General features: G+C 45.7%; 1 protein-coding gene across 5 annotated transcripts in view; it reads left to right on the forward strand.

The window, feature by feature from the left end:
• Positions 1–1,022: 1,022 nt before the first annotated feature.
• Positions 1,023–26,389, forward strand: part of SLC4A5 (solute carrier family 4 member 5) — a 64,762-nt gene continuing 39,395 nt past the window's right edge. For 2 of the 5 annotated variants that reach the window (XM_077305787.1, XM_077305786.1), the window contains exons 1-5: positions 1,023–1,227; positions 15,098–15,227; positions 21,128–21,288; positions 23,359–23,511; positions 24,593–24,688. In XM_077305787.1, the coding sequence (XP_077161902.1) occupies positions 1,188–1,227; positions 15,098–15,227; positions 21,128–21,288; positions 23,359–23,511; positions 24,593–24,688 (580 nt within the window). In that variant the 5' untranslated portion in view covers positions 1,023–1,187. Of the gene's footprint in view, positions 1,228–3,045; positions 3,707–15,097; positions 15,228–21,127; positions 21,289–23,358; positions 23,512–24,592; positions 24,689–26,389 lie in introns of those variants that run through there. The other 3 variants (XM_077305784.1, XM_077305785.1, XM_077305783.1) reach the window with 2 other exon arrangements.

Raw genomic sequence — 26,389 nt, forward strand, 5'->3', positions numbered from 1 at the left:
GGTCACCTTATTTTAGTTCCACATGCAAATATACTGGTACAAGATAATGGCTCCCTGTGTGAACATCTCAGAACATGACCTGCTGGAGAGAAAGCTTGAACACTAACTTTTCTTGAATACTAATGGAGTTGTCTAAAGGTCTTTTGTTTTCCTAAGAATTGCAGCTGTGGGATGATAGGTGAATTTCCTCCAGGCCAGGCTGGATTCTGGATTTTTTTTTTGGGGGGGGGGTCATTTGAGCATGAAATTGGGGTCACTGTGGGTAGGCAGGTAGTTGTGTCTGCATTGTGCAGGGGGTTGGACTAGACAAGCCTGGAGGTCCCTTCCAAGTCTATGATTCTAAGAAGCTTCCCCCAATATCTTTCATAAAAAGAATTGGAGACTACTCAGTACACCAGTAAGCCCACAAGGCATCCTCCCTTTTCTCCTGTCCCAGATACTTTCTTGTCCAGCCTTGTGTTCTTTCCTCAAAGTATTGGCATGCCAAGTCCAAAGCAGAGCCAAAGAATGCAATAAGCAGGTCAATCCACAACCCGTCCCATGCTTGGCTCTTCATGTTTGTATGGTGGCTTCTGATATGACTGTGGTGAATTCCATCACAATCGTGAAACACTTAAAAAGAGTGATTGTCCTAATAGCATCATGTTGTGCCTTCAAGTTACAACTGACTCATGGTGAGCCCAGGCCAGGAGCAAGTGGTTTTTGAGGCAAGAGGTGAGCAGAGGTGGCATGCCGGGTCCTTCCTCCGCAGTTGCAACTGCATGTGGCCACTCCACCCAAACAGGTACCCATGCAGACTAACACTTGTTTCAACCAACTAAACTGTATCTACATGGTACAGGCTCAAGGGTGCTTATTTCCTAAGGCCCATAGTGAATTCCACTGAAATCAAGCAAATGTCTATATGCTCAGGTTGCAAGCCGTGCCTGGTGGGACCCCTGGGAGCAGAAGGACCCCAAACGACGGTTTTTGAATGCTTGCAATGTCTCCCCTCCCCCCTTCTTTGTGTTGCACATTTTCTTTCCCTAACAGACCACCATTCCATTTACATTGGGGTGCCAGCACCACGCAGCTACAGAAGAAAAAGACGCAGGAGGAGGTCCTCGTCCAGTAGAGACAGAAATGGCGACGCTGAAAGCCACTATGAGAGGCAGGACCGATCAGATACTGATGATGGAGGAGGGAGGATGAGCTATGAGGATGGAAATGGCAGCACCAGCAGGACCAGTGAGTAAGGAAGGAAAGAAAGGGTAGAGTTCTTGTTGCAGCACCAGCTGCGTACCCAAAGTTTTAAGCAATGTAAGCAGAAGGTGTCCCTGCCCCCGAGGAGCTTACAATCTCAATATAAATGGGGAGGGACAGCAAATGACCATGACTCATTGTGGACTGCAGTTTTAAAGATTTGATTCCCATGTCTTTGCTCTTTTAATTATCTTGGTAAGGTGAAGCCTGCTACTTCAATGCAGAAAATATTAGATTTATTGGTGGGTAGCCGTGTTGGTCTGAAACAGCAGAACAAAGTTAAAGGCCATTGGCAACTTTAAGTCCAACAAGTTTTATTCAAGGCATGAGCTTTCATGTGCATGCACACTTTTTCAGCTACTGACCTGGACCAAAATATCATTAAACCCAACTGACCACTATAAGGCAAGTCCACTGACAGGCCAATTTTTCATAGATCACCATTTGTAATTAAATACGTGCGCACGCCCCAGATTCAAACAGCATTTTCTTCCTGCCAAGACAGACAGAACCTTTCTTGAAACCTTGAAATGAAAAGCAAACTTGGAGAGGTGAAAACCTTTTTGAGGTGGGAAGAGAGCAAGACTGGCAAAGCAGCATCTGGCTTGCCATTTTAATGTAGTTCAAAGGTTGACATTGAAGAAGTGACCGGGACAGCCCTGTTCTTGGCCTACAGAGAACGGTTCCCTGCAATCTATTTCCTGCAGCCTTGACATTAAGCTCCTTAGCAAAGCTTAGCATTTTGCATACCAAATATACTTGTCTGCTTTTCCTGGTGCTCTCAGTACAGACCTTTGCTTGCGTTTTAAGAAATCGTTTTAACACAATGCCTGCTATTTGGATAGGAAGGGCCAGACAATATATATTACAAGGATCTTCAGAAGGGAGGGGTGCATTTTCACTGTAAAAATAGTGCTTTCAAGCCCCTGACAGATTTTCCAAAACCTGCCATTAATTGCTGAGAATATACACCTTTTCCACACCCCCTGGTTGCCATTCTTACCTTGATATTTATTTATATCTATTTTATTTAGATATTTGTACCCTATTTTTCTCCCCAGTGCAGACCCCCAGTGGCTTGCCTTATACCATTGTTTTCCCCCTCCTCCATTCTCCATGGGTTAGATTAAGAGAAAGTGACTTAGCTGAGGTCACCCAGTGAGCTTCCAAGACATATTGGGGATCTGAACCAGTCTGTCTAACCTCATAGTCTGATACTAAACTATGCAGTTGCCTGATGTGCTTCTGCTTTGGTAACATATTTCCTTTCTTGGGGGAATCAAGCATGTGACACAGAAACTCAGCCAATCAGATTCGGCTCCCTGCACAAATCATTGAAATGAAGCAAAGTCGGTTAAGAGTGAGCACAGTGCTGACTGGTCACAAAGGGTGCTGCTAGCCAATCAGGAATGGAGCAACAAAAAAGCCTATTCAGAGCAGTGAGTTGGGATGAACATTTTTGTTTCATTTGCCATTCTTACGCCCAGAAAATATTGCCAGACTCCTTTGAAGGTCAGCTCTCCCCTTTGTGCGTAGCCTGCATTGGATATAGAGCAGCAATTATTTGCTCTTTCTAATTTGTAACATTCACAAAAGTATGTGAAAGTCCCACACGGGCTGTTATCGCAGCAAGTAGGAAGTGTGAATCACTCTCCTTTACTCACCCGCTGCCACGTTTGATAATGTCCAAACCATGTTGCAAGGAACTCATTTCTCACACATGTGAAACAAATATAGCCATCTGACAAATACTGAAGACGGCATTCTTCATCTAGCTAAAAGGCAAGCCCCGTGTCACAGCAGGTCATTCCTAGCCTGCTTAAAAAACAAACCGGAAAATCTGCTAAGGACCATATTCCTTCTCAAATGGACCCTAGACAAGGCTGTATACAGGGGCTCTGGGGAAATCTGGAGTGAATCCAACCCATTTAAAAATTCTCCCAATCCAGAGGTGTATCTAAAAGGAAATTTTTCCCTATTGATTCGTCTGATTTGCATTGGATTGTCAAAGGTCCCTCGATGGCATTTTCTGCTCTCTGGGATTGCTTTTGTCATTCTGATTGAGAAAGAGGTACTATGCATACTTCTTAAAAACTTTTCCTTGTTTCCATCATCGCTGCCTCTCTTCCCTTCTCCCCCTCCTTCTCTTTCTCTCCCCCTCTTCCTCTTGCACACCCCATCTCTCCCTCGCACACAGAGAGAGTCACTAGTGGGCCGACCTCTCACTCTTGTTGATTTGGTAACTTCACGTCATGAGAGTGGAGGGCAAAGCCAAGCAATTCATATGCCCTATAATCTGCTCATTAAGCTGTAGAGTTTTAACAAGGCAGAGTGGACAAAATAAATCAGAGGGTCTCAGGTTTGTTGCTGCCGTTGCTTTGGTTGGCTTTGGCTTTGCTTGTGTGTCGCCACGAACTGTCCGTCCACCAAAAGAAAATGGGGGAGCGACTCCAAACATTTCCAGGTAAGAATCCATTCCACATATTTCCAGGCTGCTGGGATTTGAAGCTTTCTGTGCTCCAGGCAAAGGTTTTGCGAAAGGAGCTACTTAACATAGCATGCTGCGAAATCTGATTCGCCTCGGAAAATGAAGCCATGTCAGAGAGCACTGAAGGGCTGTCATTTCACCTGCACCTCCTGCAGTTCATGGCCCTGCTTTTTGTTTATTTGTTATGTCACCTTGTCAAATGGCTGCATAGGGAAGAACCGTTTGTTGGCTCTTTTGAAGGGAATGCTAGGCTGGAATAAAGTCCAGTTAGCCTGCAAAGTGCAATAAGGGCACGGGGACAGTCCAGCTCAGGTTAGGTGACAAACTAGGACACTGTGGCTGACTTCCCCATCTCACGTTTAGAATGCAGTTTATGGGAGCACGGAGGAATGAGTTGGGATGATAGACTAAAATGTGTAGGAAAACGACATCTTGGAAGCTCTGGATATTAATTAGATAAGGAGCATTATACCATTCATTGAGTGGGAAGCTAAGGACAAAAAGCTATATATATATACATATCTGTATTTATGAATGAAAGAAAGGATGTACTTCTAGAACACTTTCCATGTTGATATTTAGAGGCAAGTGGTAGAAACTGATGGTCAGATATCAGCTTGCACGAGTGTCTGCCCCCTTCATCAGATACATATTCTGTTTGCAAGCAACTCTGACATCAACCGGAGGGGCAATTGTTTTTACATTGCGAGAACTGTGCACAGTTTGCATTTATTCTGCGAGCTGTTACTGAATTCTCCTGTTGCTGGAAAGCATGGCTCCCACAAGGTCACAGGCCCAACGAACACAGCAACTGTAATGCCCCGCTGCTGTTTCTCCATGTTTTAAATTTTGCCCACATTCCTTTTCATATGTATGAACAAATAAGCAAGGGACAACCATTTTTTAAACTCAAATGACCAGTCCATTCTGGATTGTTACAATGACTGGGTGTTGTTGTTGTTTATAGAGCCTCTCCCCATAGCTTTGAAACACATGACAAGAGGTAAATCTGTCTGGACTGAGTGTCTTCTTGACTAACCTTATGGATCCCTTCTCGTGGTTTTGTGAATTACAGCTAGAGTTGCCAGATCCCAACCTGACCACGAGCAGGGGATGTGGGGTAGGTCACTAGATCCAGGTTGGGAAACTACTGAGGATTTAGGGATACAGCCTGGAAATGAAAGGGACTGAAGCAGGGTACAATGGCATGGAGTCCACCCTGGGATAGTCAAACTGCGGCCCTCCAGATGTCCATGGACTACAATTCCCATGAACCCCTGCCCCTGGAGGGCCGCAGTTTGACTACCCCTGCCTGAGTCCAAAGCATCCACTTTCTCGAGGGGAACTGGACGCTGTAGTCTGGAGATAAATTCTGTGGGACCCTCAAGTTGATGGGGTGAATGTTTTTTGTCAGAAGGCAAAGTTCTGGGCTTAATTGTACCCTAGGAATGCTTTCCTCCCTCAGATCCCCTGGGGGGCTACTGTTTTCTTTGCCAGACTTCTTCATTTGCACAAGGAATGGTAACTGTCAGGCCTCGTAGCTCTTGGATCTCAGCCCGAGGAATTTCCATCCTTGTCAAAATATCACAGATCACTCACCTCTGCAGCTGAGGCTTGCCAGTGAACACATACATTGCCTTGGTGAGTGGACCATTCCTAAGGGTAGAAAAACTATCCCAAGGTGATAACTCCCTAAGAAACTCCCGGTTTTCTTCACTGGCATATATGGCCCTTCTCATTAGCTCTTGTAAACAAAGCAAAACCACTCCCAGCAGTCGGACCAGCAGAGGTAAGAGGGTATTTCCCATGTTTTCCTTGGCATCCCCTTGTGGCAGCCATCAGAAAGCTTCTCACTGGCCTTGAAAATATTGACAGTTGCTCCATTGCCATGGCATCATAATAACACTATAGAGCCAGTTTGATGTAGTGGGTAGGAGTGCGGATTTCTAATCTGGCAAGCCGGGTTTGATTGCCTGCTACCCCACATGCGGCTAGCTGGGTCACCACAGCACTGATAAAGCTGTTCTGACTGAGCAGTGATATCAGGGCTCTCTCAGCCTCACCCACCTCACAGGGTTTCTGTTGTGGGGAGAGGAAAGGGAAGGCGACTGTAAGCCCCTTTGTGACTCCTTCGGGTAGAGAAAAGCGGCATATAAAACCAACTCTTCTTCTTCTTCTTCTTCTTCTTCTTCTATACTAAGACAGTTACTGCTGACTTTTTACAAAGGCTCTTTAGTGACACAGAGCTGAGGGAAGACAGATGTGAGGATGTAATGTTTTGGATTCCCACTCTGCCACTCTAACTCTGGGCCAGTTACTTTCCCTCAGCCTAACCTACCTCACAGGGTTGTTGTGAGGGTAAAATGCAGGAAGGGAAACTGATGACTGCTGCCATGAGCTTCTTGAACAAAGCGCAGGAGAAAAGCTTAGGGAATAAGTAAGTTTGCTGAGGCAATTAGTGCTTAGTGCAGCATCTTTATCATGCGGAGGCAGCCTTAGTAACGGAACGTAAGCAGCCCTACCTACCCCCCACCCCACCCACCAGTGCATTTTATGCCTGGAAACCACAGGCAGGCTTCAATAGCCTGGCTTGCTTGACCAGAGAGAGCGAAAGGTCCCTTAGGTGAACTCGTAATAGGAATTCTCTAGGGCTGCTTCTTGCCCTCCACTATTCAATGAAGCCCTGTCAGTGTTGCTTTAGCAAATGACTCTTTGTTTTGCCCGGGTGATCCCAGTCAGAGACACAATACAAACAGGCCTTCCTGAGAGGAAAGACCTGTAAAACGACCCTAAGATCATCCATTCACACAATATTGAATGATGGAGCTTCCTGCAGCTAGAGAAAGGACTGTGCCTCCACGATCCCATCAAGGCCGTGAGGGCCAAGATTATGGGCTGCGCGTAGACAGATCGGCTTAGGCTTTAAGCTGGGGGAAAGGAAGGGAAAGAAAAACCCTCCTTTTCTATTTAAATGTCCCCCTTTGTTTTTTGTTTTCTTCGGTGGCCGGCTGTTTGGTTTCTTTTTGCAAACCTGCAGCGGCTGAAATATTAACAGGCAAGTAACATGCTAGTTAACAACATAAATGCCGAGAGCTGATAGGAAAGGGTGTGTGTGTGTGTGGTTTTGGTATTTAATGGGAAGACAATTAAAAACTTAATCATTGTGATTCCCCAGTCTTTCCTTTACTTCAAACCAGACACTTTGGTGTGAACCTGCTGGGGATATTTTGTTTTCAATCAACTCATTCATATAGGACAGTCTATTTAGTTACAGGAAGGAAAGATTATTTGACAAAAAACTTAATCTTGTCCAAAGGTTATCGTCAGAGAGGGGGCATAACCATGTGATTTCACATCCTACATGGCATTTGCACAATATGAAAACGTCATTTAGTGTGAATTAGCAACTGAATGAATATTCTATCCAGGAGAGCTTTTAAAATTTCGCTTGCAGAATTATTGAAACAAAACTATGCAGTGACCTGTATCTGCAAGATTTTGGCTGATGTTTTTGTTTCGCCGTGCATTTAAATCTTTAAATTATCTAGGGGTGTCTCCAGAGTTGTTGAAATCAGTCCAAAGTGATGCACACAGTAGTGTGGAGCAGTACACAATGGTCCCAAACAATACTGTTGTGTACATTCCGTTTGTGGCTGATAAAGAGACACATCTTCCACTTGGATGGGGACTCTGCTAGCCATTTGCAATGTGTTGCTGATGATCTGGCAATGGACAGTTTGGGTTTGGCTCAGAAGCTACCCCAACCACCTTCCCAACCACCAAACTACTAAAGCAGTGATAGGAGAGGACAGGAGCAGCCGGTGTGCATGCCCCTGTTCAGTGACTAGTGTCCAAGGAATCCACATGACATTGTGCCTAACCCAAGCCCATTGGATAATGCACTTTCAATGCACTTAAAAGTAGGTTATCCTGTTCCACACTGGACAATTCAGCTGCAAAAGCACACTGAAAGTGCATTATCCAACATGTGCATAAAGGACCCTAGTTACAAGCTGTGTGGCTCTTATGTTTTCCTCAGCCTGCTAGATGAAAGGAAAAACTCCTTTGAAGCATGGCCATTGGGGAAACCTCAAGCTGGCTACAGGTAGAGTTTCCATTGATATCTTGCCCACAGCACATCCGAGCAGGAGGCAGAACTCCACCTTCAAAGTGATAAGGAGAATCTCTGTGTTTCCTCCCCCGCCCCCTTCAGGTCTTAGTTGGGCTTTCTGTTAACCACTGAGCAAAAGGAGAGCTTGGCATGGCAGTGAACCAGGGAAGGAGGGAATCGGCCTTCTTATGCTATGTGCTCTTCTTATTTTCTTATTTGTCTAACAGAGGGCCATGATAGAGGCTTATAAAATTATGCACGGGTTGGATAGAGCTAGCAAAAAGGAAACTTTCTCCCACTCCCCAAATACTAGAACTGAAGGGTATCCAATGAATATGAAGAGTGGTAGATTCAAGACAGGCAAAAGGAAATGCTTCTTTACACTCAGAGTGATTAGAATGTGGAATTCACTGCCAGGGAATGTCATGCTGGCCACAGGAACAAACAGTTTTAAAGGGGGATGAGAGAGATTTGGGGAGGAAAAAGTCTATCAGTGGCTACTAGCCATGGCGACTGAGGGGAACTTCCACATTCGGAGGCACCAATCCTCTGAATCCCTGTGCCAGGAGGTATCAGGGGACAGCCTTGGCCTCTCTGCCTTATTGTTAGCCCTCTGGAGCAGGGGTAGTCAAACTGCGGCCCTCCAGATGTCCATGGACTACAATTCCCATGAGCCCCTGCCAGCAAATGCTGTCAGGGGCTTATGGGAGTTGTAGTCCATGGACATCTGGAGGGCCGCAGTTTGACTACCCCTGCTCTGGAGGAACTGGTTGGCCACTATGCGAGACAGGATGCTGGACTAGATGGAGGTCTGGTCCAGCAGGGATTTTCTTAAGCTCTGCAGAAATCAGTTCCCATGGAGGAAATAGCAGCTCCAGAGCCTGGACTCTTGAGCATCACCTTCCTGCTGAGCTCCCTTCCCCCCCAGAGCTCCACCCTCCTCAGGCTGCACCCCAGATCTCCAGGAATTTCCCCAAACTGTAGCTGGAGAAATGCCTGCAGGGATGCTCCCCTTGTATTCCCCATGGGGATGGGCACAGAGTTAAGCTCTACTTTCAAAAAGGAATGGGGCTGTTGCATAATGCCATTCTCCCTTTCTAGAACTTTAAGGGACTTTCTTCCTTCTCCCTGCCGAGCCACATGTAGCCTTGAGGGAAGAATTTGCAGGGAAAGAGAAAAGGAGAGAGTGTTTCAGAAACAGAAAGAAACAAGAGAGGGACCATGAGACTCGGGGCGGGGGATCTCATTTCCACCCACTGCTGAGTTGGAGAGGCCCCAGGTCATACCCAGCAATTGACATCCACCACCGCCCCTGGACCAGCAGCACCTGCTGGCATCTGCCACTGCCATTCTTGGGCCCAGAACAGTTTCCAGCATCCTCATTTCTTGGTGCTGGGACCACAGCAGCTGCTGCTGCCTGCCCAGTTCCCGCAGCAGCTGCCAGCGTCCTCTGTTGCAGCTGAGCCTGCAGTGGCTGCCAGCATCCCCTGTTGCAACTGGGCCTACAGTGGCTGCCATTGTCCTCTGTTGTAGCTGGGCCTGCAGTGGCTGCTAGTGTCTTCTGCCACTGGGTCTGCAGAAGCTGTGGTGTCTGCCACCACTGGGCCAGAGCAGCAGCCAGCAGCAGCGGTCCATGGGAGAGGTTTCTTTATGTTGTCTGTCCATACACCAACAGCTAAATTTTATTTTTGCAGGATTTAAACCACCCTATTTTTGTTGTTGTTGTTGCATACATGGGGAGTACACCCAGTATGCTGAAAAATCTATCAAATCTCAACATGGCCCTGATCCACAGATTTAGATATCCACAGATGGCAGCCACAGGAGGCTAATAGTATATAGACATTAAAAAGCTGCATTGTATAGAGTCAGACCACTGATCTGTCCACCTTGGTTTGGACTAAGGTCTTTGGCAAGTAGACATATCAGCGGTCTGACTCCATAACAAGGCTTCTGTTTCTATTTGTTTCTGAAATGCTCTCTCTAAACATGCCTGCTTGGCAGCATCTATTTCTAGCTTTGATGTTAAGTGGAAAAGTATTTATTTCTCCATGCTTTGGGAACTTGCAGCATGTCTAACAGGCCAGGAGAAACGCATTCTGTCTGTTTGAGGCAGGGAGATTACTATTATGTACTAAATTACATCCTATTAGGCCTCTGTTTAAGGGGCAGAACATAATAACATTTCGTTCATTAGTTGGTTGGATTAATCAGTTATGATAAATATTTCTTTTAATCCAGCAGCAGATTTTTTTAAAACAATGTAATTACTTTTAACACTAGGAAATTACAAAAATAGCAGTCACTGTCTTTGAAGAACTGAATAATCTTGTGGAATCTTCAGGACTGTTCGGTTTATTGGGACCTATGCCCAATTTAATCTATTAGTCTTTAAAATGTTACAAGACTTCTTGCTACTTTGTTTCATACATTACAGAGTATATGTTGGGTCTGGAGACTCCATTCTATATCCTGTGTAAGAGTCACATATACAACTGTGTAAGAGTCCACTAACATGGGCAGTTTTATTTCTCCAATGTTTTGTGAATTTCAACTGAACTCAAAAGGACTGATTAGCTATTTTAGCAAAGAATGATCACATGGCATCATATGGCTTAATTTGGATATTATGACACAGTTTACTAATTTGCCAAAATTTGCTTTTGCCTTATATCTCTACAGTTATGATGCTTGTTCCACTTAATCTGAGGAAGAGTGCATGCACTCGAAAGTGAATAAATCTTTGTTGGTCTTCAGGGTGCAATTGGACTCTATTTTTGTTATATAACCCATCAGTTCTTTCCAATTTCTATGTTCATAGTACCCAGCTTGGATAATATCTGTAGTGTACTTGCAGAAGGACTTCAGCCCAAGTGCTCAGCCTAACCTGCAAGGGTCCCTAGAAGTTCCCTGCTTGGTCCATTGAGGAACTGCATGAAGAGACTCATGAGCTTCCATAACAGGACAAATGCTGCCCTCTCCCAATCATTTCAGACCAAGAAAGTGGAGTGGAAAAGGATAATAGAGCTGTGTGAAAAGACAGCACAGCTTTTCCTCTGGTGTTTGAGAGGAATCTTTCTTCCTATCCCACAAAGGAATGCTTTGCTCTATGTGAGTGACAGCATACACTCTGTCGATTAGGGTAGTCGATTAGCCGCTCTTGCCAGGTAGCTTGTTAATTGCAGATGTGTCAATGGGTTTTTAATGTATTTTATGGGGTTTTATACTGTTGTAACCCGCCACGAGCCGCAAGGGAGTGGTGGGTAATAAATCCAATAATAATAATAATAATAATAATAATAATAATAATAATAATAATAATAATAATAATAATAATAATAATAATAATAATAATATGAAAAAGACTTTTTCATCAGGCTTTTGTTTTATTCACATGCCATTAGATATATATTCAATAGAAGAAAGCCCAGGTTTTCATAAGTACCACCAGACTGATTAGAACTAAAGCAGAACCCAAGCCAAAGGGGTACGTCCCGGAATCCTTTGCCGTGTCACAGAGAATGCAGAAGTGGATCTCTTGACTCATTTGCGGTCCAAACGTTTTGCCTCCAAACAATCCACAATTCTGTGGGAGATCTTGATCTGCTTCTCTTGCATGGCTGAAGCCTCTTGCACTTTGAACAGCAACCCAGTGTGAGCCTTTTAATAATCCTGTAGCAGGGGTACCAAACTAGTTCCATGATCCGCCATCCCCTTGGCATGCTTCCAGTGGAACCAAAGTCAGCCATGCTGCTACAAGCCTTCTCCTTAGACGTTTTAAGCCTCCAGCTTTGTTTTTCTTTGAAGAGGAGGGGGGGTGTTAAAATCATTTCAGCCCCAAATCCCATTTGTCCCAACTTGGGGACTCGTGTGATAAAATCTTTAAGTCAGAAATACATTTGCCAAGCCTTTGAAGTCCAGTAAATACTTGACGACATCACCGTAGGCCTGATGGTGTGACTTTAATGCTCTTAGTTGGGAAATCAGGATAAACTATAATGCAGCGAACATCCTATTCTTTCTGGGGCCGCTGTGCTGTATGTGGCAGGAAACCAGCCCATTCGAGTTTCAGGGGGCCCTCCCTTTTGGCCTCCCATTCTAACAGGGCTCTAAACAAAGACATGTCTATAAATAGATTAGTTGCTAACGTGCTAAAATGGAGCCAAAGCCAACTTTCATTAAAATAGACTGTAGGCATTGAGACCGATTTGGGATTACTTAATCTCTTTTTTCACTTGAAAGGGCTGTGTTGGACACAAGCCCGTGTCCGGCATCTAATCGGGTCCCCCTCTCCCCAAATCCTGTGAACAAACTATCCTAGAAGAGACGGTTCTGCTCTCATGATCCACTGTGGACCAACTCAGCAGCAGCTGCGGTGGTGTTTCCAAGGGAGAATGAAGACAAAACTCCTCTTCTTAGCCTTGCCATTTGACTAGAAATTACAGCCACTTGTTTGCAGGTGTTTTGTTTATTTTTGAAAGCCAGTTGAGGTGACTCCCCCTTTACTGTTTTGTGGAGGGAAAGGGCTGTATATCTTAGTCACGGGTTCTAGGCAGTGCTCCATCTTTGAAGCTCCATTGCCAGATCTCCTTGAAGCTTTCCGTGAATCAGACAGCTCCGCATAGGTGCCTGAAGTTAGATTAGGCAGCCTCTCCATCCACTTTGAATCACTCTTTCTGCTTATACACAAGCAGAGGAACAGGGGAGAACTAGAGGCACAATGAACCAAGTAGGAGCCACTACAAGCATTCTTGAAAATAAATGCAGTCATGGGCAGCCATTTCATCCTGGGGCATGAACCAGCAGGCTGGTGGGTTAGAGGTGTATTGGTCTTCCACCCAAAACTGCAATGAAAGCCTTCTCCTGCACCTCAAAGAATGTACACCCCCAAAGAGTGCCATAACATTGCCCTGCCAGGCTGCCAAGAAATCTAAAAGCCATGGGAACATGGAGATTTACAAGAAAATCCTGCAAGCTTGTTCTTAGCAAGTAAGTGGGCAGCCAGACAGCGTCTTCATCTCTTTCCAATTCCTTCCCCAGGCTCCAAGGAAAGCATTTGAGCCACGTGGGCTAAGGGAAGGAATGAACTCGGTCAGAAGCTGCTGAGCTGAATGCAAGGGCAGCTCTTTGCTCAAGCCAGCCATGAAACTGTGTGGGACAGCACAGCGCAGCACAGGAGCCAAATTCACTCCTGGCTGTTGGTGGTGCAGGAGTCTTTGCGCATTATCTCCTGGCTCCATGCTTTGCTTGGGGGCAACATAATGCCTAGCTCGTTAGTGATCATTTGTAGCTGTCCACCCAGGGAAAGCCAGCTGCCAATTATTGCAATAGCCAAACATCTGTAATATTCAGTGATGTGTGGATGCAGCCCTTGATTCCAGGCTCTGCCTTCTAGACCCACAGAGTCCCTGATTTTCCCCTAGCCCCCCCCCCCAGCTGGTTCACCTAGCAAACAGGTGTAGAATCTAACATTGTTTCTGCAGTGCTCGCATTGTGCCAGTTTGGTGTAGTGGTTAGGAGTGCGGACTTCTAATCTGGCATGCACTCCCCCACATGCAGCCAGTTGGGTGACCTTGGCCTTGCCACAGCACTGATCAAGCTGTTCTGACCAAGCAGGAATATCAGGGCTCTCTCAGCCTCACCCACCTCACAGGGTGTCTGTTGTGGGGAGAGGAAAGGGAAGGCGATTGGAAGCTGCTTTGAAACTCCTTCAGGTAGAGAAAAGTGGTATAGAAGAACCAACTCTTCTTCTTCTTATTCTGGCCCGTATGTGACAGGATATCCTGCCTTTAGAGGAAGCCAGCCTGACTGCATATACAATTGAAGCCCGTTCTGATTTCAGCAAGATATCTCCACCAAGCAATAAAATTAAGGCAGTCAGTGACCTCTTGAACTGGTAACACAGCTTCCCCTCGTGGGGTTATTGCCAGTTGTTCTATATTTCAAGCCCTCATTGTGTGAGGAAGTTTGGCATGAATTGCTAGTAAACTTCACCCTGATGGGCTCTGAATGGGCATATTGTTTTTTAATGAGTTTTTACCTCCAGAGCTTATTATCCTGCAAACTTTCCATTTGAGATGCTGGGAAAACTTTGCTACACACTTAAAATTATGAAGGGGTAAATATCTTGATAGGATGTGCAGCAGTGAAAAAATGTACACATTTTGATCACAATGTAAAAATGTGCTTTTGGGTTTGAAGGAAAATCTATTCTTTCAAGTACCAGATTATTTGGAACTGCATTTAAGAAGTATGGCTAGTTTGATGATCTGTACCCATCCTCAACATCCGACTAATCATCATGTTAGTGGCCAAGAGCTGAGAATTTTTGGATAGCCCAGACTGGCCAGTGACAAGGCAAGGGTGTTGTGGAAGAATCTCCCATGTAAGGATGACTTTATGCAGTTTGATGAATTACTGTGAGCTATTTGATCTGCAAGGCATCTGCTCTCTGTCTGACGCAAATTCTCATCCAGATTGCAGAGGCTGATCTATGGGGTAGTTGTAAATGGGTCAATGTCCAATTTGCTGTCAAAGCAGGAGTCTGTTGATCACCTTCGGATCGGTGACTGATTCTGTGTGGTCACTTAGCTTGCTTGTCTGCTGACTAAAAACCTGTATGCAACCTGCTGACTGATGTTAAAGGGCATAGAAGAGGTTAAAGAGAGGGAGATAGTGAGGAGATTATGAGGAGAAAGAAATGAGGTATAATATTAAGAGCACCGTGTACACCAAAAATATAAACAGGTGTGAATCCACTGTAGCTTTCACAGAAGTCTGAGAACTGTAATTTAGTGAGGGTGCTGCAATCTGAATTAATTAGAAATCCTATGTACCCTCCTTGAAATGCAACTCCCATTGTATCTTGTGGGGAAGGGGAGCTATGACAATTAATATACTTTTACAATTGCAATGCAGACATGCACTGCTTAGAGTTTCAAAGTACTGCTTCTCTTGCACTGCCCAAGACATTTTGCCAATCCCAAGTTCTGCCGATGAAGCATCTTCTGTGACATTGCAACAGGCTGCTTCATCGGTACCCTTAAAGGTCAAGCCACCAAAAGTTGCCCTTTGGGCCATTCTGGGACCTCTAAAGATCAAACCTGAGTAGATATCTTATTGCCCATGCCTACATCCTTTGCTGTTTGTTAGCTTGAAACTTTGTTCCACTATTTTGTAGATTGGGTTGCACTCAAAATTGGGAGCTCGAAGGGGGCAGCTGTCTTCCCTTAACATTCCTTCCCTCCTTGGCCCAGTGTCTCCTGCTGCTGAGCGACTCCGTTATATCTTGGGTGAAGACGATGACCTTCCCACTCCCACACTGTTCACTGAGATGGACACGCTGCAGCATGATGGAGAAGAAATGGAGTGGAAAGAGTCCTCCAGGTAAGGATGAAGCTCAGTAGCTCGTTCTTTTCAATAATGAGCACATTTTCTCTCTGAGAGAAGATGGGGAAAGGCCCTGTGTATCCTGTATGCCTAAGAGTGGCATAATCTAATCTGGAGAGCCAGCTATGATTTCCTCCTCTTCCTGCTGGGTGACCTTGGGTCAGCCATGGTTCTCTCAGAATGAATACAAATTGGGGACCCCCAACTTGCTGAGTTAAAAGTCTAGTTTGAGCTGAGTAAATTCATATGCAGCATTGGAGCAGAGGTTCAAAAGGACAGATACCTGAATCGGTTTTGTCATTTTCCCACTCCTAACAGGGAATCCAAGAGTCCCAACTCTTCCTGCAACTCAGTATAGTAGGGAGAAATTAAAGCAAAAAAAGAAGAAGAAAGAAAGCCATTTCAGCTAAATCCTAGAGCAGCACAACATCCCTTCCGAGTTCATCCCAGAAATTATATCATGCCATTGCTGCAATGACACCCTTCCCCCATATCCCCACACCGCCAGTCTCCCTCCTGGTGCCAGCCACTGGAAAACAACCCTAGGTGCAGGATAGGTGGGGCATTAGAACTGGCAAAACCTTCTCCCCCAGAGCAGACAAACCATTTAACTTACAGGTGGGTTATTTCCTGGAGGGCGACTGGCAGCCAGGAGCAAGCAGAGCCAGATGCCAGGAACTCTGCAAGACTGTAGTCGCCATTCAGCTCATATCTGACCAGGGAGAGAGAGAGAGAGAGTGGCAGTAGGTAAGCCAAGTGCTAGCTGGTCACATGTGCCCTGCTCCTAGACCATTTTAACTTCCCAGTCCACCTGTTAAACCCCACCCCACCTCCTTCAAAGCCTACTGCAGCGGCTTTTGGAACATGCACTTGGATTCTCTATTGCTGGTAGCCTCCTTCCTTCCCTCTGCCCTCCTTTGAAGATGGGAGTCAACTTCAGAGCCTCCAGTTCTTGACCAAAGTCTCCCCAGCTGGCATTCCAGCTCTTTCAGCCCTTCCTAAGCCTCAGGTCCAGATAAAACAGTACCTAGGCAGAAGCAGGTGACAAGAGCTAGCCTGGTGTAGTGGTTAAAAGCGGCGGGCTCTAATCTGGATAACTGGGTTTGATTCCCCACTCCTCCACATGCAGCTGCTCAATGACCTTGAGCCCATCACACTTCTCTTAGAGCACTCTCAGCTTCACCTACCTCAAGAGTGTCTATTTTGGGAAGATATTCAGGTGGGAAGCCGTGTTGGTCTGAAGCAGCAGAACAAATTTTGAATCCAATGGCACCCTCTAAGACTAGCTAAAATGCCACTGGATTCCAAATTTGTTCTGCTGTGAGGAGAGGAAGGGTAGGCGATTGTAGGCTGCTTCGGGTAGTGAAAAGCGGGGTACAAAAAACAGCTCTTCTTCTCTTGGACTGTTCCCACAGGTGTAAACCAATCACACAATGGGGGTTCTCCAAGCAGTTCCCTGAGGCCCCCAGGTTCCTTCCAGGAGCTATATGGAATTCATTTTACAGTCAGTAGAGAGTTAACCAGCCTTTTTATTACAAATCTTTACAAACAAAACTGTTTGTAAAACTCCAAACCTCTAATCAAAGTATTAGAGGAAGCGTAAGAAGTCCTTGCCTTAATGAATTATAAGCTTAGTAAGGTTTTTGAAAAATAAAATCCACGTGGAATTTTCTCTTCCCAGGCACATTTATAAATATTGGCCAATTGTTTTGCATTATTATTGTTAATATCATTTCTTATTCTGAGGGAGTGAGGCAAACCAGGGGCTTAAATGGCATTTTTGAGCTCAGCTAAAGAACAGAAGGATTTGTGGGTGTTCATGCATTCTCTAAATGGGATCAATGCCATGAGGTCATGCAGTTAACAAGGTAGATTTTTAGTAACTCCGGTGTCTCTCTTGCCCATGTGCACCAGCAGCATCCAGGTTTGGGGAGGTAGAGGTTGTCAACCTGGGGGGGGGGGGAGAGGAGAAAGGTACATCTGCTGAAATTCTTTCTTCTGTGCAATTAAAAAACGTAAAGAAACGCTGTCTTCCTTTGCATCTGGTTACCCTCTTGAACCTGATGCCAGCTGCAACCAAGGCTGAGTGCATTCAATGCACTTTTACATATTCATCCCTTATTATCCACGGAGAGCCAGCTGGTGTAGAGGGGAGGAGCACTGACTTCTAATCTAGTGAGCCAGGTTTGATTCCCCAGCTGGGTGACCTCGGGATCGCCACAGCCTTGATAAAACTAGCCTAGTGCATAATTGGAGGAGCCAGGCCCAAAGGCCCTCCCCAGCTCCACAGCTCTGCGGACCTGACAGGGGCATCCCCTCACCCCCACCGTGGTGGGAAAGCGGCATACTGCTCCCTACCATCGTGCGGTCGGGGCCCCATGCCCCCCTCCCTCCTGCGCCGCTGCTGTCATTGCGGAGCACTCCCAGTGCTTCCAGCCCCGCATTGCATGCACAGGGCCATTGCGGCAGCACAGCCCACATATGCCGGGGGAGCCTCTCACCCATGCGCATGTGGGGCACGGCGGGGCTTCTTGCCCCACCACAACAGAATGGTGGCAGCTCGGCATGGCTGCCGCCGTGCATAATAGGTCAGGGTGTCTGTTGTGGGAAGAGGAAAGGGAAGGCAAATGTAAGCCGCTTTGAGACTCCTTCGGATAGAGAAAAGCGGCATATAAGAACCAACTCTTCTTCTTGCCCCACCCTTCAAATCTGCCCCTTGTGCCATCCTGCAAGCTGTGAGGATACTCTCAAAGGGCTACTTTGATGATGCTGTAAGTCATGAAAATGGGAAGTTAATAAAGAATTCTCAGAAGTAGTGATGTGGCCTGAACGCTGCCCCTTGACAGCCCGTGATCTTCAATGCAGGTCAAGGGTTTGTCTCACCAGCCTTTGCAAGAGATGCCATTAATCAGGGCAGCTTTTCAGCCATTTTTAGCAGAGTTGCACCCGCTAAGTCCACTGACTTAAAGGCTGGCACTTACAAGCACAAGTCCCAGTGACTTGACGGGAGGCTCATGCATTCAGCTGTAATTAAACTCCAAACTTGCTATTTGGGGTCAACTTGAGGATATTCGAAAACAGCCCAAACATTCCTGAAATTCCAAGATACTGCTAATGTATTGCACAAGAGTGGGGAGGCAGGGAGGGTGCCCTCGGCTCTCAGCTGTTCCATTCACATGGTGCCGCTGGAACTTTAAGGCACCACTGAATATAACAGCCCTTTACATTGTAAAGCCAACATGTGCTGTCAACAGCTGTTTGCGGGAGCATGCTTTCTCTTCCTCCTGGTTCCTGCTGCCTTGGGTGAGGAGGGGAGAAGTTGGGGAGACTGGCAATAAAAACCTTAACAGAATCCCAAACTGGTAAAATTTGAGATAATGAAAAGCTTGCCCCTCCCGAAATCCCAAGCAAAATTAATACGAAATGTGGTGCTCTTTCTTTGCTGAGCACAAAACATGCTTCACAATCCCATTTGAAGGTCCTTTCTCTCAGTGCATGGTTAAAGCTGTTGCTTTGTGTGAAGAAACTGCTAACTCAGGGCACCAGTCTCAGCTGAGAGGAGAGAAACTCAGCAAAGCTCCTAGCTTGGAGAGTTCCAGCTGACATTGCATTTCCAACTACTATTTTCTGTCTTGTGCAATTATTAGCAAGTATATATGCTTGCAATGTTGTCAAACTAGGTCAAATAGAAATGTCTTTTTAAACAAAGGGGTTTTCACCTTTGGGCATGCGTGCCAAGGGACCTAGGTTCATGTAATGGTTTATAACAATAGTCATTGATCCTGTAAAAAACATGTGGGCAAATTGTAGCCTGAGGCAACAAGCAACCCATATGGGCTTGTGAGAAGCTCTCAAACTGTTTTGGCTTGTGACAGGAGCTCAACAGCCTTGGAAAAGTGGGGCTGAGGGCTATTGAGAGCAATCAAGTGTGAGAGAAGACCATGTCTGGGCCTCTGCCGGCTTTTAAGGGCCTGGTTGAATGCCATTGCTCCAGGTATCCACCACTGGTTGGTGTCCAAATCTGAGCAACCCAGATATTGTAGTATGTGGAACCTGTCTCTTTAAGAGATGAGCGGAAGTCCTAAGGGGAATACTTCTGGAATATACTGATTAGAACTAGATTGTTGCTAGTTAGGACTCCAGCACTTATTAAATCTAAAGTTTTTCTGTGCCTTGTTATTCTGGGCATTAAGGAAGGTTTGGAAGACATTAATAGAATCATAGAGTTGGAAGGGACTTCCAGGGTCATCTAGTCCAGGGGTAGTCAACCCGTGGTCCTCCAGATGTTCATGGACTACAATTCCCATGAGCTCCTGCCAGCAAATGGGAATTGTAGTCCATGAACATCTGGAGGACCACAGGGTGACTACCCCTGATCTAGTCCAACCCCCTGCAGATTGCAGGAAATTCACAACTATCTACCCACCCACAGTGACCCCAATTCCGTGCCCAGATGGTGCCCCCCCAAAAAACAACCAGAATCACTGGCCAGCCTGACCTGGAGGAAATTTGCCTCCCAACCCAAAAGTGGTGATGGACATGCGTTTCCATGGACATGCAAGAAAGGGCCACAGGAGCCACAGTCTGCCTAAGTCAACAGAATTCCGCCTGCTGCATCTCTCTGGCCTTAGAGCAGTCCATTTACTCACCTTCACAAGTGACTTCATTTCACAGCAGAAACAAAGACCACAGGTATGGCCCTCACACCAAAAAAAATTCCATCCCTGGAGAAGACCAGTTACTTGGTCTCAAACAAAATTGCTTCAAGAATACAGATCAGATGCAGTCTGAAACACAATGGGGAGACTTCCCTTTGCCTTGTGTTAACTGTAGGGTTGCCAGCTGTGGTTTAGGAAATGCCTGGAGAGTTTGGGGATGGAGCTAGGGGTAGACAGGATTTAGGAGAGAGAAGGACCTCAATAAAGTATAATGTTATTGAGACCACCCTCCAAAGCAGCCATTTTCTCCAGGGGAACTGACCTCTGTCTCTGGAGATGAGCTGTAAAACCAGGGGATACCCTGGTTCCACCAGGGGACTGGCCTCCCTAGTAATGATAACTGCTAGTAACTGATTTCACCATGTAACCTCTCAAGACTGGTAGTTCCTGTATGAGTTACAGGAAGATATGTATTTTCTTCTGTGTGTGTTTTTTTAATCTCAGTTTCCTACACTGAGAGTTTCTAGCAAATAATTTAATATACTTTAAACACTGCCTTGCTTGGTCTCCTCATTATTAACTCTGCTAATTAACTCTGCAGCCCTGATATTACTGCGCCTCTTGTGGTGCAGGGTGGTAAGGCAGCCGGCATGCTGTCTGAAGCTCTAACTATGAGGCTGGGAGTTCGATCCCAGCAGCCGGCTCAAGGTTGACTCAGCCTTCCATCCTTCTGAGGTCGGTAAAATGAGTACCCAGCTTGCTGGGGGGTAAACAGTAATGACTGGGGAAGGCACTGGCAAACCACCCCGTATTGAGTCTGCCATGAAAATGCTGGAGGGCGTCACCCCAAGGGTCAGACATGACTCAGTGCTCGCACAGGGCATACCTTTACCTTTACCTAATAATACAAAATACCTAACAAAATAGAACACAAAGGAGCTATGCATGGGAATGACACCATTCTCTTTGCTCAAAACAATTGATCTCTATACTGACAACAGTTTGCTAAACAAAACAAATTGCTGCAGCGACTGCTAAAAGAAATATGGTGTTTTGTGTGTATGGGTGGGTGGATTCTACAATGTAATCACCCTCCCACAAAGATAGGGGCCAACTTGCTTCTAAATTACCACCTGGGCAGAATTTGAACATACCGTGCCCCACCAAGGTCTGATGTCTGCCTCTACGGTCTGTAGATTTATGCCCAGTCATTCACGGCTGCTTCTTCCTTTGTTCCAGGTGGATTAAGTTTGAAGAGAAGGTGGAAGAAGGAGGGGAGAGATGGAGCAAGCCTCACGTGTCGACATTATCCTTACATAGCCTGTTTGAGCTACGCACCTGCCTGCAGACGGGGACAGTGATGCTTGACCTAGATGGGTACTCTTTGCCCCAAATCATAGGTATTTCAGGATCCAACCAGAGTCTTCCCCACAATAGCAGAACTCTAAATGTGGTTCTTAAAAAAAGGGATTTCAGCCACTACTGAGGCAACAGCCTCCCTGGGTTAGAAAGCAAGCAATGGATTTTAGTCAATAGTCACAACGTTTGGACTGTAAGCCACAGAATGAAAGATACAAATTTAGAATCGAGTGACAAAGTGTGGGAAACAAAGCACTGGATAGCAGTTTTGAAATATTAGCTATCCAAAAGGCAGATTAAGAAGAAGAATTGGTTTTTATGTGTCACTTTTCTTTAGCAAGAGTCTCAAAGTGGCTTACAGTCACCTTCCCTTTCCTCTCCCCACAACAGATACCCTGTGAGGGAGGTGGGGCTGAGAGAACCCTGATATTACTGGTTAGTCAGAACAGCTTTATCAGGGCTGTGACTAGCCCAAGGTCACCCAGCTGGCTGCATGTGGGGAGCGAGGAATCAATCCCGGCTCGCCAGATTAGAAGTTGCTGCTCCCACCCACTACACCAAGATGGTATATATTAAGATTGTTAGATGTATTAATTCCAGTTTTATGGCTGGTGCTAGGATTGCCTAGCCTCCTACAGAAACTTTGAGCTGTCCCCCATTGCCTGATACTGCACCAAGCTATGACAGAAGGGGAAAAAATTAACATTGAAATCAAATGTACAATGATGTCATTTCCTTGAAGGAAATGGAAGTGATGTCATGTTACTCTAGGGTTGAGTCTGCACTTTGCTTTTTATCCTCTCCCAGGCTGAATACCCCCCTTCCCACTCCACACTTCATTCAATTTCCATTTTGATTTTGGGTGCTTTAAATTTTCCTTATGCAATATCCATAGTCAAGTCCTCAATGACACTACCTTTTCTCCACATTATCCAGGAGTGGATATAACTTGCTCCATCTGAGAAAAGCACTCCAAAAGCAAGTGTAGATGTCAGTGTTTTGCTGGATTAACATCCTTCCCCTTCTCTGCTGACATAATGAAGCAGTCTGTCACTGATTGGTCAGGACATCAATTCAAAGTCTGCAGGAAAACTTGTTTCCAGTTGCCATTCCCTGTCAGGATATATTTTTGCCCTCATTTTGGGATCTGTTATAAAGTGACTGCACTCCAAAAGCCCACACATCTATGAGCAGAGATTTGCCTTTTGGATTTACGTTCCCCTTCTTGTTCTCTGTGAAGCTGCTGCCTCACCCTCTCCACCCCCCACCCACTCATGCAGGAAAAGAAATATAAACAAGCAGCCCTATGCTCCACTTGCCCTTATCCTGGCTGCTTGCTCTGGCTGTATAGTCAGGGGACAAAAGGTAGGAAATAAACCCCTCTCCAGTGTTGTGCTCCTTCAAAGCCAGCTGGAGCTTAACTGCCACCCCCCCCCCCCAATCAAAAGGGAAGGAGACCGGAAATTGGGACAATGCAAATGCAGATGGGCTACCTGTTTCAGGTGGGAAAAAAAGGAAGGCTGTAGATTCAGGTTCAAATCAATCTGAATTCAGCAGGATTTACAGTGGGCAAAAATGTAAGTGCAGATATGACCAGAAACTCTATGATGAATCCTTGAACACCATGACTTCAGTTCCAGTTTTTCCTAGAAGTGACTTTACTGCACCCTCAGCACCAGTGCCCTCATATGCCCCTTGCTCCCCTTCCCCAACTCCTGCTGGTTGTCTGACATGGCCTGGTGATTCAAGTAGGTATATACAGGCATCTCTCTGACAGTTGATGTGTGAGCTGACACCACTTATAAACATTGTGTTTGGCATTCTAAAGAATGTTCCATCATGTGTTGTAGGATAACCAGGTGAGGAACAGGCCAGGTGAGGAGCAGGCATGCCTCACTGTGTTATAGACATCTCTGCAGATATCTGACTCGGCATGCAGTGCAGCATGCAACTTATGTGTTTGTGCAATCATCATTTCTGCAATGCTTTGGAGGAAATGTGGCACTTTGAACATATTTATTTTAAGGGGTATTAAGAAATGGTAGTCTGGGACTGGTTTTACACATCAGATGGATTTCTAAGTTTTAAAAAATCTGATTTAATTTTCTCAGATGATATCATTGAAAAGCAAATCGAAGATGGCTTGCTAACACCAGAACTACGGGAAAAAATAAGTTACGTGCTCTTGAGGAAGCACCGTCACCAGACCAAGAAACCTATTCACCGATCATTGGCAGATATTGGCAAATCTGTCTCAAGCACGAGTGAGTAGCTACCATTCTGAGTCACTCCAGGTTGCCAACATTGTTATATTATGGCAGTAAACTTTGATAATCTTCCTTCCTTAGCTGAAAGGAACCTTGGGATAAGGGTGATTTATACATTCTCTCCCTAGTTAACATCTGCTGGCACCCACAGCCTCCTACCCATGTCAGCATGTTAATGCAAGTACACACTGTATCTAAGGAGGAGCTGTGTTTTGGTGGTAGAGCATGTGCTTGGCATCTAGAGGGTCCCAGTTTAAAATGTCAGGTAGGAGGTGACACTTTGAGAACCACTGCCAGCCAGAGTAGACAGTATTGACTTTGATGGACCAGTGGTCTCATTCCATATAAGGCAGGGATTGGCATGAACCAGCTCAAGAACTGAAATGTGTAATGAAATTTAGCCGGTTTATGGTTTGCAAATTGAAGTTTGTGGCAGGTCAACAAGCACATTCACAAACTTTCAAGCAGTTTGTTGAGATTTATGCTGGCTTGTGAATGGATACATTTCCAGACAGACTGTTTGGCCTCAAAGAAAATGTTTAAAGGTAAAGGTAAAGGTATCCCCTGTGCAAGCACCGAGTCATGTCTGACCCTTGGGGTGACGCCCTCTAGCGTTTTCATGGCAGACTCAATACGGGGTGGTTTGCCAGTGCCTTCCCCAGTCATTACAGTTTTACCCCCCAGCAAGCTGGGTACTCATTTTACCGACCTCGGAAGGATGGAAGGCTGAGTCAACCTTGAGCCGGCTGCTGGGATCGAACTCCCAGCCTTATGGGCAAAGCTTTCAGACGGCTGCCTTACCACTCTGCGCCACAAGAGGCTCATAAGAAAATGTTTACCAAACCTCAAAGCAACGGGGGCAGGAGGGGGGGGGGGCACGGAATTCTCCAGCCTTGCAAACACAGTTCTCAGTTTCTGCCACATCACAAACCTCACTAACTGAGCCAATTTGTTTAACTCTTAAAAGTTCATGACAGTTCATGGCTCATGAACCAGGCACACCAGAAACTGAAACAAACTCCATTTTGCTGGTTCGGTGCCCGTCCCTAATGGTGGTTTCCTGTGTTTCGGTTCACAGATCGCAGCCCTACCCGGAGTCCTGCTGCTGGGGCCAGCTTTCACCGCTCTGCTGAGGACCTCAGGATGAGGCAGAGTGCAAGTTATGGGCGATTGCGTGAGTTTTACACCAGTCCTTCCTGTCATAGAGAATTAGAAGAAAAAATGAATAGGCAAGGAATAATTGATCGTGGCAACTCAATGACTGGAAGAAGACACACATTATTAAACATTTATGCAGCCTTGCATTTCATGGGAGAAATGATGGTTTCTGATGCCGAACTGAGGCAGGAGTGGCCACCCTGATCTCTCTGTGCCTCAAGGGCAGTCCACAGAACTGAATTAATGTGATGAGAGCAGGGTGGGGGAAATATTGGCTGTGCACCTTCCTACACTAACTGTTTCATTTAGAACCGAAATTCATTCAATCCTTGTTGACAGAGAATCTAGACAACAATATTTCCAACCCACTGCATCCCATTGTTTTCTGTGCTGATGTTATTGTTTTTTTTTTTACTTGGAAGACAATTGTGGTGCCAGTAGGGTTGCCAACCCGTTGGAGATCTCCTGCTATTACAGCTGATCTCCAATCAACAGTGATCGGTTCCGCCTGGAGAAAATGGCCACTTTGGAAGGTGGATTCTATGGCATTATGCCCCATTGAAGCCCCTCCCCAAACTGTTCCCTCCTCAGGTCCTACCCCCAACATCTTCAGAGATTTCCCAACCCAGAGCTGACAACCCTAATGCTCATCCCCAAACCCCATTCATGGGGCTGCCCAGATCTCAATTTCCCTGGACTATATAGCAGCTTCAGTGAATGAACTTTCAGACTTTGCTGAGGTCCCCAAATCCTGCTCTTCTCAGTCCCACTATCAGATCTTCTGATGGTTACTGTCTCCTTAAATGTTCCTCTTTCATTTGGTTAAATTAATCTATTATTCCTTTAACGAGTCCTTGTTGTAGAGGGAGATGTTAATTACTAGTTTCTCTTAAGATTTCCAGCTCCAGGTTGGGAAATTCCTGGGGAGAGAAGAGAGGAACCCCCGTGGTATATAATGCCATAGGTGCATATAATGTACCTTCCAAAGCAGCCATTTCCTCCAAGGGAACTAATCTCCATAGCCTGGAGTCAGATGTGATTCCACCAAATCTCCAGTCAGTCCCTGGAGGCTGGCAAAGTGATCGCCCGTTAATTTCTTGTTCTTGTATTTTCTTAGCCACCATTTTCATACCCACTGAAGTGCAATAATAATGTAGCACATTAATGAGCAGTCACGTGGGCCTTCAAGATTAATAATAATCCTCATCCTCACAGCCACCAGTGCATTTAGGTGTAGTGTTCTTCAGGCTGCTGCAGGTGACGAGGAAGCAATTAATTAACCTCCAAAACAAGAAGCAGTGAGCTGTGAAAGGGAAGGGAGGGGGGGAAATGAACAGACAATTACAGAGGTTTTTTTTGCAGCAGATGCAAATGTAATCCTCACCACCATCACCATCCCAAGATAGCAAAAGCTGCGAATTAAGGGAAGGTTCAGGGAAATGCACATCAAAGTAGCTAATTAGGCAAATTGGAAAGAGAGCAAAACAACCCATGGCTGCTCAGGGCATATTTCTGAGTAAACATCCACTATAGTTTTTTCCACGCAAATGGGCATCGCCAGATTGTTACGGAGACTGTAGCGTTGTATTAAATATCACACGACTGGCTGTTGGAAAGGAATGGTGCAGCAGCATAAAACTGTCCTAGACTGGAAACAACCAATGGGGTGATTTGAGGCTTGTTCGGGTCCCTGCAATACATTCGCTCTGGGGCTGCT

The sequence above is a fragment of the Paroedura picta genome, chromosome 12 (genome assembly GCF_049243985.1).
Source record: "Paroedura picta isolate Pp20150507F chromosome 12, Ppicta_v3.0, whole genome shotgun sequence".
NCBI lineage: Eukaryota > Metazoa > Chordata > Lepidosauria > Squamata > Gekkonidae > Paroedura > Paroedura picta.